The following is a 15,674-nucleotide window of genomic DNA, read 5'->3' as shown; positions in this document are numbered from 1 at the left end:
TTGCTCAGTGATTAAGAAAACATCAGGTTTAGAGTTATTAACCAATGTTGAACCTTATTAAGCCATTACTACATGCATGATCTCAGACTCACTTCAACCATACTGACACTTCCTGTTGATGAGTTGGCAAATTTAAGAAAAAAGTGAATGAAAAACTGGGGAAAGGGATCCAGATTTATTGTAAACCCAATTGGAAACCTACAGTATGTGAGATTTTGGACTGACGTAATCCAACCTGCAGTGACATTCCCAAGAATTCTTTGTTCCCATTGATGGAATGCAATTTTTTTATTTAAGTATATCCACTTTCTACACCTGGGGACAAGTCTGTTCTGTTACTCCACTTCTTCTATTTGATATCTTCAATTAATAGTTACTTTGGAAATACCATGCTGCAGTCAAAGTAGCACAATCTTTAATGCATCTGGGTTTTTTTTCATGTGGCATGCCACTCAATCTTACCAAAGTAATATTTTATCATATCTTTACTTTTACTCTAGTGTGAAGTTTGGGTACTTATCTGTTCTTACTGTTATGACCCGCTCTGTACTTGAATAACCTCCAGAAAAACCTACAGATGTGCAGCCTCTGTTGGTGCATTTTCATTAAATTCAACTAAAAGTCCCTGTGAGAGGCATATGTTTGTCTTTTTATGTCTTTGTATTTTTCTTCACCACCATGTGTATCCAGCAAAGACAACCAAAACAACTGAGTCTATAGTTAAAGTAAGTTGTAAGTCTAAAAGATGAGAAAAAGCCATTCATCAAACTCTCATTGGTAGCTGATGAGACCACATATGGTTTGCACATGTTGCCTGTAAGTCTGTATACAGTATGTCTGCCTGCTTGTTTCTGTGTGTGCTTCTGTGTTCCAGCGTGTCAATGTATGTGTATCTCTTAAATAACATTTTGAGCCTGTACTGACGAACCTCTGGATGTAATTACAAGTTCATTAAACAGTGCAGAGAAAGGGGGAGCAAGGGGCCCATCTGTATACTCCATACAAAGACAATGCAAAACAATGTGTGAGTAGCACCACACTGTCAAGACAAATTACTTTTCTTAATAGGATTGCTAATAAGAGGTTATTAAGTATTTAAGGATTATAAAGTGTGATATGATAACAATTGGATCAAAATTCATGCCAGCAAACAACAAGTTTATTAAAAATAAACCTGATCAAATCGACCAATTGTTATTTTTGGCACCACATAACCGTTATTCAGGACCACCCAAGGTAGGTCCAGGGCAGGATACACAGGTCAGGATTATAGACCTTATTGACAACATACAACCTTGACAGTGTCAGGCTTACTTATGTATGTAACTGCCCTATAATTGATTTTGCATGGGCTCCTTTGCTGACTCCCCTTGGCTCAAAGCCCAGTGTGGCTGTCTTAGTTGAGCCTGACAGCAGACATGGTGCAGAGGCCCTGTAATGTTTTATGCAAGGACATTAGGATGTGGCTTTGAGCCAAAAGCCACCGACTGAAAAGATCCCAGTGACCACCATCTAAGAAGAAGAATAGGAAGAGTGCTTTCAGATCCCAGTATCTCTCAGGAGATGAGATCTCACGGAGAGGGGAAGTTCAGAACATATTTAGCATTTTAATACAACCTCTCGCCATCTTCTAATAAATAAAACAATGGTGTGATTTAACCTTCCCTCACTGTGTCTGAGACACTCTCTCGTCCATACAGAGCTCTACAGCTCAACTCCAGTCTCTGATGACCGAGATGAGTGAGAGTTCTCAAAGAAACAGCAGCAGCGATTTCTGTTTCCAATATTTGTAGAAATGTAATCTGATGTTAAAGAAGTCAGGCTCAGGTTCTCAGGTGTCAAAGATGTAGAAAGTAACCACTTACTCAACACACACACACACACACACACACACACACACACACACACACACACACACACACACACACACACACACACACACACAAATCACTCTTGTATACTGTACTCCCAACACTGAACTTAAAATGAACTCTGAACATAAAATATGTGTGTGATAGCAGAGTGGCTCCTGGGCCAGAAACAGAACAGTGAGACATCAAGGGAGGGAAGAGGGGTATCGCCTGTTTGATGTGTATGTATGTGTGTGTATGTATGTGTGTGTGTGTGTGTGCGTGTGTACAGTATGTGTGTGAGAGAGAGAGAGGGTCTGAGCTTGAGTCTCCATTTGACTGTGTACTGCAACTGTGTGAAGCACTAAATATAAACATGATAAACTCTTGGAGGTCACTGAACCATGTCATTTCACCAGTGCTTAGTAACGTGCTTGTCCACTCTCGCTTATAAGAGCTAGTAGATAATGTATACTTAAACCCAGTATGTATTGTATACAGAGATGCAAATGTAATGCCTCCGTAGACGACCAAAAAGCACAACATTATGAAGCGGTTTACAGTTTTCCACAGCTAGACGATGTTACTATACTGCAGCAGTGCATAAATTGCTTTTAACATGGGGGTGATGAAGAACCAAATTTACATTAGAAAATCTAGACTTAAGATGATCATGGGCAGGGTTTTTTTCCATCAGCTTGTTCTCCAGGTGAATCCATGCTTTGACAGGCCACAGTCATCTTCCCTCCTTGCGACATGTCGAGGTACAAAATGCAAATTGATGTATTTATGTAATCGATTGGTGTTGACTGTGTCGTCGCTTTGCTCCAACCCTAAACTACAGAAAAATGGGTTGCTTAAACTAACTTTATGAAAAGATGTGAACTTGACCTCTGCAATGTTAGAGAAGCTTCAGAAGAAGATGCAACGGCAAAATAGCCTGGCGGAAATCAAAGAACTATAAACTAAGAGCATTTAGAATAGTTGGGAGGATATTAGCGGGGTAGTTGTGACATTAAATAATCGACTCCATATCACTGAGTGTTATTAAACTACTGGCAAAGTATCCGAGTAGCCGGTACTATAATTCAGTAAAGAGGGAAATTAAATTAAATGTTTTTTCCTTACTTTTTTCTACTTAAACTTCAGAGTCAAACATTATGCTGCATTATGTTTTAATAAACGCGTTTATCATAAATTTGGGATAAAAATTATGATACAAAATCTGGCTGTGCAGTCATATTCAGCACTGAAGTCTGTGTTAACGTGAGGGAAACAGACATAGTCCAAGGAAGTATCCTAAAAACGAAGTGAAGTAACACCCTTCATCTGTACAAAACTGAATCATGCACACAATAACCCTTGTGTTGATACAGAAATGTTGCTAGAAGCACCAAAAGCCATAATTGACAGCACATCAGTAGAGTGTTTCTAAATAATAGAATAGGAATGGTGGTTTCAGGTTGCAGTAAAGAGAAGCTACAAGCAGACCAGATTGCTGTAAATACACCACCTTGTTGTCAGTTTGATAGTAATAGTGTGTGTCTTAGTTCAGCTGTGTGCTGATATGTCTTCTACCTGAACCACTACAAAGCTCTTTACAAGTGACACCACAGAAATCTGTCAAACCATTCTGGCAATGTTTGGCTTCTTCTGTAGGCACTCTTGTTCAAGAGAGAGGAGTCATGATGGGACATTAATATTCAAGACTATTTACACATTAATCATGAGACTTCTTGGCAGAGATAAGAAAGGACATGTTGTAATTAAGAGCCTCGGAGAAGTTGTGAATGGTTGATTTCAGTGAAAAGAGAGAGGAATGGATTCAGAGAGTTTATAACAAATTGGTAAGCAGGTATGTGATAGACAAATGCACAAATGTGTACTCAGTTTAAACCATGGGCTCCAAACTGAACCCCAGACCTACCTTGTTCTTGTTGTTTGCTGGCAGCAGCAGCTTTCTGGCCTGGTGAGTAGAAAGCAGACAGGACACTGAGGGAGCTGACCAGTTGACTTTGAATAGAGCTCATTTTGGAAGGACCAGGCTTCCCTGCTGGTTTCCCTGTCGTTGCTGCAGGGGCTGCCTTCCCCGCCGGCTTGGCTGCCGCTCCTTTGCCTGCCTCTGCTCTTTTCCCTGCCGTTTGTTTCTGTGTGCTGGGGGTCTCCTGCTGGTTGGCCGTCTGTTGAGTTCCAGAGCTGCTCCCCAGCTGTGCCCACTGCTCCCCCAGAAGCCCTGTTAACCGGGTTACGACTTGGCCCAAAGCCGCCGGTGATGTTGGTGATTCACTGGAGCCTCTGCGAGGTTGCTGGGCCTCGCCACTTCCCCGACGTGATGCTTGGGCTTCACTTGAACCACGACGCTGGGCTGTTTCACTGGAGCCTCTGCGCAGTGATTGAGTGTCGCCAGGTTTAGCCTCAGTGGAACTTCTACGAGAGCCCTGAGACTGAGGTTGAGTGTCAGATGTCCCCTGGCGAGTTATGCGGGCCTGGGCTTCTCCAGATCCACGACGAGGAGTTTGTGATACACTAGATCCCTTCTGTGATGGTTTCAGCTCTTTGGAGTCCCGTCTAGGTGCAGTGGTATGAGGCTGAGCCTGGGTTTGAATTGATTTGGGGCGTGTTTGGGCTTGGACTGGGCCTTGGGTCTCAGTCTGAGGTTGTGATTTTGATTGTTTCTCACTGGACTCTGCAGGAGGTGTCTTCACTAGGGTATGATCCTCAACCTGAGAGGGTGATGGAGAAGGATGTTTTATCTGTGGTTCAGAGGGCTGTGTTGGGGTTTGGGCCTCGGGCTGAGATGGACCCTGTGCCTGTGCTTCGGGCTGGGTTTTTGCCTGGGGCTGGGACTGCTCGGCTTGAGTTTCACTGGATCCCCTACGAGGCCGCACAGGTGCAGCCTGAAGTTGAGGAGGTGATGGCTGTGCCTGCTCTGCTGAGGGCTTTCGGCCTCTCTGGGGTCTTACAGGAACTACAGTCTTCACAGCTGCACTCTCTGTTGTTATTACAACCATGTCGGTGACCACAGTTTCTTTGATTGTTGCACACACAATCTCACCTTCTTCCATGTGTTTCTTCTCTACAGTCTCCAGTCCAATCTGCTGTGTTTCAACAGTTTCTGTAACTTCACTCTTTGGAGATATAGTTTCTTTTGTTTCTGATTCAGTCTTTGTTTCAGTCTTAGATTCTGCATTTTCCCCTGCTGCAGCAGGTGGACTGGCGTCACCTGCCCCCTGGCTTACACTACCTGAAACTATAGTTTGTTCAACTGTAGTTTGACTCTCTGTGACAACTTTCACAACCACGCCTTCACCATCTTCACTATCTCTTTGAATTATTTCACCTGCTTCCTTATCTTCCACTCTTTCACTGACCACAGTAGCTACATCTTCCACTCTTTCACTGATCACAGTAGCTACATCTTCCACTCTTTCACTGATCACAGTAGCTACATCTTCCACTCTTTCACTGATCACAGTAGCTACATCTTCCACTCTTTCACTGACCACAGGAGCTACAACTTCTACTCTTTCATTGCCTGTGCTTTCATTCATTTGACTCCCTGCTTCTACACCTCTGGCTGGATTGTTATTGTGGCGTCTGTTTATCTCTGTCTCAGTCTGCTGGTCTGTCCTCTGTGCTGCCTCTGTCTCTGTCACCCTGTCCACAGTGTCCACTCTCTCTGTCTCTGTCCCTCGGTCTACGCTGCTGGCCCTCGGCCTCTGCGGATGGTCTGTCACTGTCTCTCCCTCTGTTTCTGTGACTTGGTTTACCCTTTCTGCTACGGGCGTCTCGGTCATCTGATCCTGAGTGGCGATCCTCTCAGTTACTGTGCCCCGTTCCATGCTGTTGGCTCTGGGTCTTGGTGGGCTGACAGCAGGTGCTTCTGCCCCCATCTCTGTCACCTGTTCACATATGTCAACTTCATCCGTCGCTGTCCCTTGATCTAAACTTCCAGTCCTGGGTCTGGGTGCACACACTTCAATACAGATTCTATCTGTGTCTGTTCCCTGATCTATTGTACCAGGCGATTCTGTCTCTGTCTCTTGGTTGGCAACATCTAATCTCTCTGTCTCTGTCCCTGTGTCGATACTCTCTCTTCTTGGCCTGTTGTGTGCTTCTGTAGTACACACCTCCACTCTCACTCCCTCACTCAGTTCCAGTATTTTCTGCTCTTTTACCTTATTCTCCTCTAATTGTACTTTCAAAAGAGAATTAGTTCTATCCAGCTCATCACTAGCTTGGGTAAGTTTAGCCTCCAGTTCCTGGAGCTTCACCTGCAGCTTGTTCATATTGTCTGGGTCTACAGGTTGTCCTACTTTTGCTGCATTAACATCTAGAATACTGCTAGTCTCTGCATCTTTTATAGCCACCATAAGCGGTGTTAATTCTTGCCCTGCAATGTTCTGTGATAGCTTCTGAACCGCATGCTCCAATGGACTCTCTAATGTCTCTTTTTGTTTATCTGATTTTTCTGACGGCTGTGTTTGTCTCTGTGATTCATTGTCGGACAACCCACTAATTTCTCCATGTGCCAAGGAACTCTTAAGAGATTCCTGATTTATCTCCCTCTCTTTTTGTAACACTCTACTTTTGTCTGTCAGACTTTGTTTCTCTTTCCCTGTTACCAGCTTTGCTGGCACGCGCTCTGAAGCTTCTAAACCTCCAGTGGGTTGAGTCATCAGAGCTAAGTTGAGTCCTTCTGAAGGTCTGCGTCCTTGTGGCTTAGCGTGTGTCCCAGAAACAGAACTTGGTAATATAGTAGAGGATGTTGTGGAAACCTGGGCTTGGGCCTGGGCTTGGAGCTGAAGCAGTAGTTTCTCTCTCTCTTCTCTTAGTGAGCAGATCTGAGCCTTTAGTTCTGGGATGGTTTTGACCTGCTCTTCCAGCTCTCGGACCCGCTTCAATGCCACTGTGATCTGCTGGTGAAGCCCTGTCCGATCCTGGGGAACACACCGTCTTTCTGTTATGTCTGGTGAAGGACGGAACATGTTCTCTGTTGACCCACTCTCCGGTGTTCCCACAGTACGGTCTGGACTACTTGAATCAGAACCTTTCCGCTGTTGTAGGGTGATGGGCATGCTCGATGCTCGGAGCAGGTTCGGCCGACTTTGAACCCCCATAGATTTCTCTTCACCATCTCGAGCCCCAGCTCCTGCCTCATCTCTTGGCTTTGCTGGGAAATAGCCAGTTCCCTGACTGGTTGCTGCCCTGCTGCTCTGGCTGGAAGTTCCCCCTTCGCTTGCCCTGAAGTCAAATATCTGTTGGACTTCTGTCACCCGTGATTTAGGCTTGGGCCCCAGGGTAGATGTCCCAGACCATGTGCTGTCCTTGTCCTTTGGGGCAGGCCTGACTCCATGCCCTGGAAGGCTGAAATTTCTGGGCAGAGTGCTGAATTTAGGTGGGCCCTTGACCCTGCGCTGAATGTGGACCCTTTTGATGGTATTGCCTTTTTCAATATCGTCCACATACTTCAGGAAGTCCAGGTCCAGGTGGAAGCCATAGGGAGTTTCCACTGAGTAGGGCAGCTGCTTCCTCTGAACACCGCCCTCACTGGCCTTGGTCTGAAAGCCATTGGCTGTAAGGAATTAATATGAAAATCACTCAATCAATCAATGCTTCTCCTTTGCTACTACAAATAATAGCAATGCAAATAATAATAGGTGAAACTAAACAGCTAAAATGTATCAATATGTGCAATTGTTTGTCAAGATGAACATGGACCAAGTCTCAGATTATCATCAGCATTATTATTCCTTCCCACCCACATGTACAGACAGGCTGTACTGTGCTGCACACATGGTGCTTCATTATGTAAAACCATATCACTTACTAGGAAGTAATTATCATGCAGTGATTGCATCAAAACAAACTAATCAGCATGCAAAATGCTGCTCATGCTGTGTCAACTTATGAGACAGGGGGCGGTTATCACCTGAAGGAAATAAACCCTTCAATCTTTTTGGCCACACACAGCAACAGGAAGTTTTATGTTTTACCCTTCATGGCAGATATTGTATCCTATAATGACTGGAGAATCTGATTCTATAGTACATGACCATCTAGTGCTCTTATATTTTTAGTATAATCTAAACAAGTTAGAACAAAGGGGATTGTTTGTTTAAATGCAGGCTCAGTGTCACCCACCACTTTTCTTGTCCATCGTGCGAGGCGGAGTTCTCAGTCATCGACCTATGTTTGCTACAGTTGGAGCTGGCAGCCTGGATGAAACAGAAATAAAAGAGTTGTGTGAGAAACTGAAATATTACCAGTCAACATTGTCTGAACTGAACGGTTCTGCTTTCTACGACAGATCTGTGTAATCAAATGAAAAAAGGAACACAGTGTATTGTCCTTGTGGATGATGTTTGAGAAAATGTCAAGCTTGAAATATAAAAAGTTTCCTTTGTTGAAGTTAATTGTTTTCCAAGACTCCTACAAGTGAACACACATTTGCCTCTCTGAGATGAGATATTCAATAGGTTATGTAACTCTACTGTGCCAGGAACAAATGCTAAAAAAAATATGCAGACTAATGTCAAATCTGACTCTACATCTAAGCAATTTGAAACAGTTTTTAGGTAAACCTAACGTGATGCCTAGTGTGCACATGGTAATATACTAATTGCACAACAAATCACAGAACGTTTTAATGACAAATCGATGGTTATATTGAGGCAAGGAAAGGCATTTATTAGCCTATATTCAAGACTTTAAATGTTATAAAACAGGTAAATATGCAGTCTCAGCTTAAGACAACATTATTAAGTTACACCAAGGAACAGCAAATATTAATTGCACAACGAAGGGAAAGGCAGTGTCATTGTGTCCATTAACTTAATTTTGTTTGCTTGCTGAGTCAGACCTTAAGAAGCCATTTAAAGTCAACACAACCCAGGGCAAGCCCATAGAAGGTAACATGTTCCATTTGGAGACGCCAAGAAACCAGAGCCACTTTCCCATATATTCTTTTTACAATGAGTTCACTGAAGAGAAGAGGTAAGTGAGATGGAAAACAATTCAGGGAGGGGAGTCAAAACTTTTAAGAGCTTATGTAAAGCTCCCTAATAAAATATCCAATACTAATAATAAAACCCAGGCAATTTGTCCAGACTGGAGTGAGCTGCACTGTTCAAATCCATTAAATGAACACTTAAACTGTCACAGCCTAATATCAACTCAAAGGCTATTTAGCAAATAGGCACACATTATTCCTGCAATTTCCATGCAAATTTGTGCCACAGAAGAACATGTCTATGTAGGAGACGTAGCATGCAAGTGCCTGCAGCTCTGGTTTAATAAACTTCCACATGTGAGGCAGTTCCAGAGGTCAAAATTAGCATTTTCATTTTCATACCACAGTAAAGGCAGTATATGTAGTGGAACAGATTGCTATTTTTTTTACAACATTATGCCCCTCGGTTACTGTCAATGTTATAACTAATGATATATTTCAAAACAAATAGTTAACAATGCAACAGCGCAGGCCCTTTTGCTTTAATGGCGTTCCCTTTGTTATATATCATTTCCCTTCCTATTTTGATTCCATTTTTACACTCAAAGAGGATAAAGGTCTTGTGGGAATATGGAAAGACTTTCACTAAAGAGGCAGTTTCCCATTTTAAGTGACTGCTTTGATGTCACGAAAGAATGAGAACATGCGCCTCCACCTTGTGTCTGTCTGAAAGAAGTTTGTGACACTGAAAAATGTGTCTCAGCAAAAGATTTTTATAACTCCAGGAACAAAAAAGTCCCAAAACACCAAACCTGAACAGTGTTGGAGTATGTGTGCTAATATGTCTGCTACTCATCATCATGTTTAGAGAGTGTCCTGATATTTCTTCTTACTGGGCTGAAAAGGAGGACAGATTTTATTACAAATACTACGAGCAGGTAATAAAAAAAATACAATAACCAGGAAATGTTTGAGTCTTCAACAATCCCTGAATGGATAGAAATGATTCAGGAAATGTAAATTAGGGAACAACTGACTTTGACATATGTAGATATGTTTGTGTTCTTGTACAACAGTACTTAGCTGATATACAGCAGTTTGGAGTAAGTGCTCTGTCCTGGCCACGGGGTAAGCTGTGTGCTGTGTAGTGCTGAGTAGGGACATATTGCAAGGTAAACATTACATGAGCTGGCAACGTAATCAATCAAAACGACAGCTAGTCCACCCAGGGACCCAACCAGGAACTGTGACAAGCTCTGCTTGGCCCCTGTATCGCCTTCATAGCTCGAGCCATAATAATGAAAGCAATTGGTAACCTGGAGCAGAATTGTTGTCTCTGTTACAGATGAGCAGATATACACACACACATTGAGAGAGCGACACACGGATCAACTGACAGCCTCTGCACAGGATCTGACACCATTTCATTGCTACCATGGTAACCACTCTTCAATCCACGACTTTGGCGTGTCCCAGGAGCGAGGAGAGCACAGGCATTCCCGACTCCTCCTGATGCTTAGTGCGACTAGGATCAGCTCGCTATCCTTAAGGCTTAATTAGCTGATATGGGAGCAAAAGAATGCTGCTCGTAATTGCTGAGTGAAGTACAGGCAGACCCCACTGGCAGTTATACACAGTGGGCAGGCAACAAAACCCTCCTTAATTAGATTATTACCGAAACGGAAAGACAGAGGTAGAGTGTGAGGTATAAAAAAAGGAGGGAGGAAAGAAGAAAGAGTAGTGATAGGGTGGAGAGTACAAGGGGAAAGAGGAAAGAAGAAATGAGGACGACAGAAGTGACAGAAAGATGACGCTGTCAAGAAAGAAATTGCCACACTAGTGACTTGACAGAACTGGAGGAATTTCCCTCATTAGAGAGAGTCTACCTGACCTTCCCTACAGTGCAATTGTGAGGATTTTTTAAAGTTTCCTCTTTTAATTAAAGTCACTCATAATCCTTGTGCAGCTAATGAAGGCCTCAAAGCGACAGAAAAATCATGTCGAGGGTAATACGGATGATTAACATAAATGATGAGCTGTAAAATGAGTCAATACTGCTCATAATCCACTGAGAATGCATAAGTTTGCATGCATGGCAACTAGTAGATCATCCAGGTTAGGTTAGTGGTTAAATATCATAGTGCCTGATGATGCACGATCAACGCTGGATTACAGTTATAATGACTATGAAAGCTCATAAAGGCTATGCTAATCCACATTGATAGTGTTTGGGCTACAGGCTACACAGAGCTAAAAGGATGCCCAAAACTGTGCTTGCATTGTCATCACCAGTTTACTCACTCCCTTTGTCAGTGTCTGTTTATGTGTGTGTAGGTTTATATGTGTATCTGGTTGAGTCACCGTGTGTGAACAGGAAACACTCCTGAGTCACAGAAGTGCAGACAACCCCTTAAAGGACATACATCAATCTCTCAACACCAATCCAATAAGCGTGACAGCTGGTCGAGAGGCGACAACGTCGGTAATGTGAAGCCCGGAAGGCTGGAATAATGAGAGTACAGTAAATAAGCTCATACTGACAGCCAGGGGTTTTCATATGTCATCAGTGTGAAAACCTCAACCACAAAAATATAATTGTTTTCTGAGGGTGTTTTGAAAAACAGACCCGGGGAATCAACTAAATACTCAAAGATGTTGAGAAAAAATGGAAAATAAAAAAAAAACCCACACCAGTTAATGAGAAAAATTGCCATTTTAAAGATTTTAGAGTTTCCGTAAATAAATTAAGGTTACACCGACTGCCAACGCCAGGTCAGGCATTCACACATACACACCAGACAAACACACATACACACAGAAAATTACTGCTGAACCAACCTACCAAGAAGGGGGAGAAGCATTAATTGAATGTCATGGGTCATTACATTTGAGTGCCTGTGTACTGGAGATTGAATTAGTCTGATATACTGACACAGAACAGGCTTATAGAAGACAGGCCAACAGGAAATAAGATTGGAAAGTGCAAGCAGGGGACAGGAGGAGGGCAGCTGGGAGGGAGAAAGTGGGTGAGAAAGTGAAAAAGAAGCTGAGAGAGATGGGAGTGGCGGCTGTTCACACTCATATCTCAGACGTGCAGGGAGGCTTTACCGTTATGTTCCCCTCTCCTCCATCGCTCCTGCTGTCATCTTGTCTCTTGCATTACAATCATGTCCACACACACACACACACACACACACACACACACACTGAAGTACCGTTCATCAGCTGCGGCTCTAAATATGAGTGTTCATCAGCTTTGTGCAAGCAGCAGCAGAGAAGAGAGAAACAGGCCAGACAGCAGCAATAACACAGGTCCCAAGTCCTTATCACAGCCTTGACATGGGACCAGCTATCTCTGTTTACCCTTGTACCACTCTGAGAATAAAGCCAGGACTGTCCAGCTTAATACGCCAACTCTCAGCCTGAGATAGACTCAAACAAATTCAGGCGTTCAGCACATGTGCAGGCAAACACTGGGACACAGATAAAGACGTATGGAAAGTACTGAATACTTTGGTTAAATTCTCACTGCAGCGCAATTTACACAAAACAGCAAAAGGTATCTCATGGGGCACCACAGTTAAAGTTTGAAGTTAATGCATTGTAAGAATCCAAAGGTTTTTACAGCTGCATCACCACTGCACTTCATTCTTCAGGGTTTCAAAGCTTTCACTGAGCAGGTTCACCTCATTCAAATTAGAAGAGTTATTGCTGAAAGCCAATCAAGAACTCAACTGTGATTGTTCTGTCTGTGGAGAGCCTCTGCCCTTTCACTGCTGCAGTGAAGTGGATGCTTTTTGGTACTTTTTGGAGGAATGGGGGTTGTAGCTGTGAATATAAACAATCAGCATGTGCAGTTTTAGTGCCATGAATTACAATGACTTGTGCTGCCTACATGTGCACACCTGCTCAAAAGTACACGCTACAAAAAGGTGCCTGTCCCAAGCTATATTTGTATCTTTAAAGTGACACTATGTAACTTTGGAAAGAGGAAATAACTAAATATACTAGAAGTATAGCTGCTACAAATGAAAACTTGAATTTATCAGAAATAAAATGCTCCATTTCTCAATTCAATACACTCAGAGGTAATAGGGTGAATGGTATCTCTGTCACACTATGTTTTAGCATTTAGCATTAGCCACCGTGCAGCAAAAGTCTGACTTTAAAGATCCAGTGTGCAGGAGTTAGTAGCATTTAGCGGCTGCAGACTGCCACCAACTGAATATCACTCACCTCACCCTCTCCGTCTGGTGGCCGCTAAAAATTCAAAAGCCCCTGTCTTGAGCCAGACTTCACAGAAGAGGACCCGCTCTCACTGTAGATATAAAAGGCTCATTTGCAGGTGTGGATAACAAGTTTGCATAAGAGCACACTACAGTGTTGAGATGCTCCGGGGCAACAAACTGAGAAAATCAAAGAAATTCACTGACAAGACCACTGGGAACTGGAAAGTGTCTGATTGCTGAGCCAGATCTAATGTAAGACGCTATTTGCATCCGGATCATGAAGTCAAAACTAGAAGACATTTATCTGATATCTTGGTGCTTCGTCTGTGTGTGCTCTGCAGGAACAGATCAATCCCTCTGCTCTCTACAAGAGCTATTCGAGCACAGTCTGGTCCATCCCACTCATTATCTCTGTCTATGCAAAATACATTACAACAATACTGGGTCACAAATACATCTTCTGGGCCAATTTGCCTTTAATCTTCTTCACTCCAGTTCTGTCAGGTCCATTCTAGTTCACCATCCAGAACTCTTGTTTTCAGTCCTAATCCAGTGTGATCTAGTCTTGTCCAGTCTGTGTTCAGAAGGGGCCAGATTGTTCTGTTTGTGCTACACAACATCTGGCTCTAAACCCCAGGGAGAAAATGACAGAGGCAACTTCTGTCTATGGGCTTCATTAAACAGTGGCAAAATCCCCCCGCAGGGCTGTAGTGAGAAGGCTACTGTTTTATTATAGGTCAGTCAGAAAATCATTTCTAATGTCACTATGATGTTGTCTTCATAGTACAAAACAAAAAAAGGAAGCTAACAAAGCTCTTTACCTCCAGTCATTTGCTGGTTATTAGCTATTTGTAAAGGCCAGAAGAGGAAAAAAAAACGTGTCTGGGAAAACATCTGTCAGTATGTTCTGTTTCCGACTGCTAAATGGAAACTATGTTCTATCGAAAGCTCAGGGCGAACAATAGAAACACATGCTCATACAAAGAAAATGAAAGGAACAAACTGATGGCTTTAAAGTCTTTCTATCTATTATTCAGTTGTTCCGAGTCTCATTTGCCTCGGTGGAAGGAAATTGCTCGTAAGAAAATCAAACACCGCAGAGCTCAAGGATTCCAATTACATTCACAAACATGACTAATAACGTACAGGATACATGTGGAGGATGACCTTCAATGTGTCTTTCTGTTCAACTTGGAAAGATCGGTTAATGCTGCTGCCAAATACTAGTGGTCTGTTGCTTTGCAGCATGTAATGGGTACATTTAAAGAAATGAAAACCTGAAGGACGTCACCTGATTTCTAGGAAGAAAAGGTCAGCAACACCCACTACTGAGTTCACTGACTACATGTGAGAGCATAAGAGCAATAGTCAATAGAAGAACAGCATGGTTTCTGCCCAGTTCTTCAGTTTACACCTACAAGAATAAAGGTCTGAGTAAAGTAAATGTTCACCAAACATTTACAGCTTCAGGTGTTATATGCAGGTTTTACACAGAGAAAACAAACATGTCAACACATCCGTCTACAAACAGAACTGTGTCTGTATCCATTTCAGATCGTATCCAGCCCTTTATTTGGACCAGTAGCGGTGACTTAAATACTTGGGGCCAGGCTAACAATAGGCCTTCACACGTCAACAGCATATTCACTTTAAACCTTAAGCCATGGTTCTACTATGGGGAGAACAATGATGCTCAACCTTTCAACACGGCTATGCTGGGCACTGAAAATTGCTCGGATTTACATCACACTGCTGCTCCAAAAGTGCAGAGGAGCTAAAGAGAAAGACTCTTCAAAACTTTTCCACTGAATGAAAAGGAACAACAAGTCATGTTAGCAATCAGAAAATGCTACAAGGTTTTTGTTTGTTTTACTGCAGTAAATGCTTAATGTTTCTATTCTACCATACAACATTTAAAAGACAATAAAAATCCCCTTATCTTTCTTCTTTGTGGTTAAACTAGGGCAGTGCCAGTTTAAAATGTGCCTCTTCAGAGTGGCCGGGTTGCTGGGCCCCTGGCCTGCTTGCAGCTGTCTTAATGAAATTGCCTTGCAAAGCTGTAGAGCCAACACAGTCCTGGACGCAGCAGTATGCATGCACCACCAGGTGTTTTATCTTTTAAAACTGTATTAACAGCAATATCGCCACTAGTTTTAGTTTGTCACTTATTATTTTTATTAGTTTATTGAGTTGTTCCAAAACAGGAGCCACACCTCACTGAATAATAAGACTAATATTTTTTTCTGCTTCATTGTCTAATGACATGGACGAAAAAGACACAATGCACACATGGCGCCAATTCTACAATAGTTTTTTTTATATAGACGCGAAAAGAAAAGCTGAAGGACTTAAATATGCATGTTTTTCATCTGGATGTAACGGTAAATGAATGAAATCCTTACGGCAATATCATTGCTATTGATATGGCAGCTTATAGTTACAAAGGATAGGCTGACATTATTTAATGAAGTTAGCTAGATGACTTTAACTTAATAGCATTGTCTGTCTGGACTGTCGTCTGTTTGCAGCTTGAAAACCACTTATCTAAACTACTTCATTGTCAGCACTGCACTTCCTTGAGCTCTTAGCAAAACAACTGCCAAGTGTGCAATCGATCTCATGAATGGTTGTCGAAAAAACTGA

General features: G+C 42.6%; 1 protein-coding gene across 5 annotated transcripts in view; it reads right to left on the bottom strand.

Annotated features, from left to right (window-relative positions):
• Positions 1-15,674, bottom strand: part of kank4 (KN motif and ankyrin repeat domains 4) — a 79,999-nt gene that overhangs the window by 15,527 nt on the left and 48,798 nt on the right. For all 5 annotated transcript variants that reach the window (XM_084355597.1, XM_084355599.1, XM_084355598.1 and 2 more), the window contains 2 exons: positions 7,995-8,068; positions 3,778-7,425 (listed from right to left, as the gene is read on the bottom strand). In XM_084355597.1, coding sequence (XP_084211723.1) covers positions 3,778-7,425; positions 7,995-8,010 — 3,664 coding nt within the window. In that variant the 5' untranslated portion in view covers positions 8,011-8,068. The remainder of the gene's footprint in view (positions 1-3,777; positions 7,426-7,994; positions 8,069-15,674) is intronic.

Source organism: Pagrus pagrus (assembly GCF_965226575.1).
Source record: "Pagrus pagrus genome assembly, chromosome: 6".
Lineage (NCBI taxonomy): Eukaryota > Metazoa > Chordata > Actinopteri > Spariformes > Sparidae > Pagrus > Pagrus pagrus.
Note: the sequence above shows the minus strand (reverse complement) of the source record. Positions and strands in the feature narration are given on the sequence as shown.